Source organism: Sinocyclocheilus rhinocerous, unplaced genomic scaffold (genome assembly GCF_001515625.1).
Source record: "Sinocyclocheilus rhinocerous isolate Xijiao unplaced genomic scaffold, SAMN03320098_v1.1 scaffold271, whole genome shotgun sequence".
Taxonomy (NCBI): domain Eukaryota; kingdom Metazoa; phylum Chordata; class Actinopteri; order Cypriniformes; family Cyprinidae; genus Sinocyclocheilus; species Sinocyclocheilus rhinocerous.
The window spans coordinates 1,912,147-1,917,574 of record NW_015657574.1 but is presented as its reverse complement, the minus strand read 5'-3'; the positions used below and the strand labels follow the sequence as shown (position 1 = coordinate 1,917,574).

At 36.6% G+C, this 5,428-nt stretch overlaps 1 protein-coding gene across 1 annotated transcript in view; it reads right to left on the bottom strand.

The window, feature by feature from the left end:
• The window catches only part of LOC107721336 (inositol-tetrakisphosphate 1-kinase-like), a 19,106-nt gene extending 14,887 nt beyond the window's left edge, over positions 1–4,219 (bottom strand). Inside the window, exons 1-4 of the mRNA XM_016529289.1 lie at positions 3,924–4,219; positions 3,876–3,893; positions 3,614–3,710; positions 1,414–1,438 (exon numbers count right to left, since the gene is read on the bottom strand). Of these exons, the coding sequence (XP_016384775.1) occupies positions 1,414–1,438; positions 3,614–3,708 (120 nt within the window). The 5' untranslated portion in view covers positions 3,709–3,710; positions 3,876–3,893; positions 3,924–4,219. The remainder of the gene's footprint in view (positions 1–1,413; positions 1,439–3,613; positions 3,711–3,875; positions 3,894–3,923) is intronic.
• Positions 4,220–5,428: the final 1,209 nt, after the last annotated feature.

The following is a 5,428-nucleotide window of genomic DNA, read 5'->3' as shown; positions in this document are numbered from 1 at the left end:
AATTTAAGGGGGTCTGAATACTTTCCGTACCCACTGTATATATATATATATATATTAAATATTATATTATTTAAAATATATAATTTTATTAAAAAACATATCTTTTATTTTTTTATTTAAAATATATTTTAAAAAAAAAGAACATATTTTCAATATTTTTTCTTAATTGTATGTCTATTTTCTATTTTTCAAAATCCTGAAGGTTTAAATAGATTTTAAATCACAGATTTTCAATGTGGTTTTAGACTTTTAGGGGGAGAAAAAACACCCACACACAAAATAATAATAATAATAATAATAATAATGTCTTAAACGTGTCACAGTACATTCTAATCTCTGTGAGTCATGTGTCTAATGATTTATCAGTGGCAAGGTGAAACAAAGGGAAGGTGCCACAAGTGCAACAGAATCATTCAATAACTCGCCATCCTTGAGCAAACATAGCATGATGGTGATGGCCTAACTTGAAAAAAAGTCATGCAAGAACAATCCATGTTCTGTTCATCAACACTAAAATGGGGTATTCTTGTAGGTGTAAGACATCTGTAGAAGACAAAAATACAACTCTTGACCCTGACAAAGCCAGGTGTTCCTTACTAGGACAAAATGCACACATTGTATGTGAATCTATTTACAGTGCCTTTGTTATCAGTGAGGACAGGTTGGGTTTAACCTATTCTCCAAAAAAATCATCCTCTTTACTTGAGTGAAGCCAAGGAAGCTAGATTAAGCAGGTACAAATGGAAGACTTAAAGACCTATGTGTACTATGCTGTCCCATCGCACTAATGTCCTCAGCACAACCTTATAGAATTACTTGATAAGACAATGCTTCAGCTTAGACTCTAAATGCAGCTCATATCAGACTGATATGAAGAAGGCTAATCCGTGCAATTTCCATGCAATTTTGTAGAAGAAAACGTATGTTTTGTTATGTTAGGCTATATTAGGCCTGGTTGAAAACAGTTTTGAAGCAAAAAAAGTCTATAAACTGTTTTTACTGGCATCTATTCAACGGCAAAGAAAAAAAGCCACAAGAATGTTCATGCAATAACAGTATGAACATGATACATATGGCATTACAGTAAGCAACACCAGCCCTATTAAACAATGCATTTATTATTATGCAATACAAACCTCAAAATGCACAATTCCAACTGCATGTAAAAGTGATTAACTGTGAAGTAATGCAGTAATAGTGCGTAATACTCTGATGGTGATATTTTGAATTTAAGTGTCCCCAGGCATACTAGCTGCATTTTCATTTAATGAAAGGCATGTTTGTAATGTTTCGAGCAGATGCTGACAAGTATATTGCAATGGTATTGTGGAAGCAGCCTCACATTAATGAGCAGGCTTTTGTGTCATGGAAAAGCCATAAAAAAGAAAGAAAAATGCCATAAGGGTATCTTACCTGGATCATCTCTATGCCTTGTTTCCTGGAAAACAAAAAAGTGGAAAAACAAACTATGAATATTTTATATTGATTCCATGTGACATGCAACTAAAGTACTGTTGACTCAAATAATGATCAGCATTGACTTGAACTTGGAATAATGAGAACTTCACAATGAGACAAATTATTAGGAAGACAGAAATTCAAATAGAACTGGGAAATAGATGTGTGATAAAAAGAGGGCTTTGTCACCTACAGCAATCCCTGTTTAGCTTTGGACTGCTGTCTCTCACACAAATAGGACAGAATTCTCCAAATTCCCTCTCACAAACACAGGCACAAAAAAGCAACAAACACACATGCTTAAAATCAAGTATCATCCCTCTCCATTTCCAGACAACACATTTATGCGATTGATAAAGCAAAACAAAACACTCTTTAAATGATAACGCAGTTCATATAATGAACAGTGTGTCTGATTAGTTCTTGTGCTATTAGAATATCTGTATTTGGGCAACTTTAAGTCTTTAAGTTTAAAAGTCCTTGAAGAAAACAACAAGCTCACATCTTTTTAAACGGCTGACGATCCTGTTGTGATTTAACGAATGTAGCACTGCTTGGCAGTTTATCAGCAGTGCTGAGTCAGTAGTTTGTTTCTAAAGCCTCAGAACTAGGTGAAAATATCTGAGCCTTTCATCAAATGTCCCAAGACAAATATGCCAGACAGTAGAATAACAAATAACTGAGCATTTTGAATAAGCTTAGGTAAAATCCCTTTGAAAACCGGTTATCTTTAGGCTGGAACATGCTCGTGAAAGACAGAAGATCACGTTACATGTCATGTAGCCCACGCACTTTACGTCATCCGCACAGATACGCATCTAAGGCATGTTCAGTGCCTCCCTCCGCAAACACAACATTTATAGCTTCATAGCCATATTGATTACAATGCAATGTAAACTTGAATAACGTAAGTAACACAATTTGGCTTTGAATCAGTTAAGTAACAGGCACAGTCTTCCTGCAGACTCTTAGGAATGCATGAAGTCTAAAGAGATATGCGAGCAATGTTACTCCTAATTCTGTGAAATCGAAGACTGCCTGCCTGCCTGGTGCTTATCCAGGTAACCGGTGAACTTTGTCCGGCCTTTGTCTTTTTTACGGTGAAAAAGTCTGCAGATTATTTTATGGCCATCAAATTATGAGAATCCCAGGACAGTGTTACAAGTTACAGAGTTTTATAAGCAATCTAGGACAGTTCAGAAGGGACTCCCTCGAATAGGAAATGCTTAGAAAATTGACAGGCAGACTGACTACGCTGACGAAGGATATCCATGGTTTTATGATTGAAGCAAGATGATGGATGCAAGAGTGTATTGCATAAGAGTAGTGGTTTATGGGGGGGAGGGTACAGGAAGAGAGTTAGTTTCACATTTTTTAGACAAGACTGTTCGGAGAACACAAACTGCAGAGATGACGGTGAGAAATAGTGAAGGAATATCTTTTTTTACATTTACTGGATACAATGAAGTGAGTGAAACTGTGTCGAAGAGAGGACAACAAGAGGACATGACTAGTTGTGATGACTCATGTTTCCTATATCCTATAAGCCCCACTTGTTTTAAATCTCTACAACTCATCTGAATTACACATTCATGTTTTGACACATCAGCACCCCTCAAAAATAAATATATCATTTTCCTAATATTAAATGGCAAGTAGTTTTAACATTTATTCCTTAAAATGAACTAGTATTTATTTTACATTACTAGCACTTTTTAAATGAGTAGTTAGTTAGCAATCCAAACAGTGACTCCTTGCTGTTTGACACATCGCCACTAGCTGTTTATTAGATAGACACTAGTACTTTTTTCTTTGCTTCTAGTCAAATAACTATTACAATATAACACTCCAATTGTGTCAAATAACTCCAATAACGTCAAAAACTGTGAAATAATGATTCCATTGTTATAAGTACTTTTTGCTTGTATGTGAAGAAGATGACAATTGAATAGGTAGGCGATAGGAGCTATGTTCTAGCTCTAACATATATTCCGATTGTTATAGTAACATTTTACTCTTAGTAACAAGATTTTTTCATTGAAATATGACAAGTAAAAAACGTACTAAAAAGTACTAGTAACAAATATTAAAACAACTTGCTATAGCCTAAGTATAGAACCGGCTCTCGTCTAGCGCTGAGATGACTTTTACGCACCTGCACATATCCACGAAGGTCTGGAAACTGAGTTTTTTAATCTTCTTTTCGCTGAGCCAGTATCCAACTCTCTTTCCTTTCACGAACGTCTGCATCTCTGGAGAGAGATAGGCTATTTCAGTCCAACTGCAGAGTTTATTAATTAAGAATTCGACCAGCAATTTAGTTTAAGTAGCCTATTTTAAACTACACGCAAGAAGAATAGTTGGGTGGTTAATGTCAAAAGATACAGAAGATTTCCTGAATGCAAGTTTGATCTTACCTGACAGAATCAATGTGTTGAATCAATGCGTTCTGATCAGTGACGAGTCTCTCTCCTTTACGACTCGTAAAGTCCGAATTACAGGCTTCGACTGTCGTCAATAGTAGTCCATCCAGGATTGCCAGTGTCCTCCAGAATGCGTGTCCCTCTGTCTAAATTGCTGTTCAATTTTATGACAACTTCGTCACATTATTTATATATATGACACCAACACATGTCGACATAACAAACACATCATGACACAGCACAGTGTGAAACCGGAGCGTGTGTCCCTTGTGTAACCTCAATCTTATTTATCCAATTGGTCTGTCCATTACTTGGCAATGCTGTCGATTAACAATGTAATGATGATTGGCCATTTGGACAGCAACGAAACTTATTTGCCCTGGCACACCCTTTTCAGAGGCGGGCTTAACGTTAGTTCACTGCTAAAACTTGCGTGGTGTTTGCGAGGGATCTGCTCCGGCTGGATTTATTCATTCAAATTCAAGTGTTTCGTTGTACCAAAGTTCAAATCTTTCACAATAAGAAATAATAGGGACATAAAAAAAAGAGGTGCAGTGGCTTGTTGGAGTGGTAGAGACGTTGAGTGTAGATTTTAACCGAGGTGGTCGACCAAACGCTAATTTTTCGTCTAGGTTAGCTATTTCAATTATATTAAATATTTTCAAATAAAACTAAAGTTTTTTTTTTATTATATAGGCTATTTGTAATATTTAAATATGTGATTTAGAGGAAAAATAATGACAGTAGCATACTGGTCAAGCGTTGTATAGGCTACTGCCCACACCCAGGGCCAGATTTATGCATAGGCATTCTAGGCACGTGCCTATGAAGAGATATACAATGAAGAGATATATAATATTTTGTTATACTATGGGCTATCTACAACAATAAAAGAACCGAAACCTCAGAAGACATTGAGCAAATAAATATAACAAACAATAGGGTAAAAACTATTTCCATGTCTTCCACCTTTTTTATGTACAGAAATCAGCTTTCTCCAGTTCTCTCTCACAGACGCGCACACACGCGGACAGAAAGTTGTCGTCAGCGCTGCCCCGCGAATTTATCAATAAAATGGTTTCGCAGCTGAAAAGCTACATGACATTTCTCAGTAGCGAGGTTCTTGAAGCAGTTTAACTTAAAGATTCGCTATTAGTAGACGCTGCTGCTGAATACTGCTGAGAGACGCACAGACGCAGGTATTCACAAGCGCTTAATCTCTCTCTCTCGCGCGCTCTCTCTCTCTCTCTCTCTCTCTCTCGAATAACTGCATTAATAACTGCATTAGCCTGCATATCAATGGCTCAAGCCTCTGTTATTAGCTCTAAAATTACGTTTTAGAATTTGCAATGGAAGGTTTGGGATGAGGTGCGTAAAAATTAGTTCAACACATTTCAGGACGGAAACATGTCAAATGTCTTGAAACAAATCATCTGAACAATGTCTTGATGTGTGGTTGTGACTCCTGGTCGTTAAAATTATTAGAAAAATAACTCCCGAAGTGGTAGGCTATGCCGCGCCTATTAATGGAATGGTCTTTCTCAGTT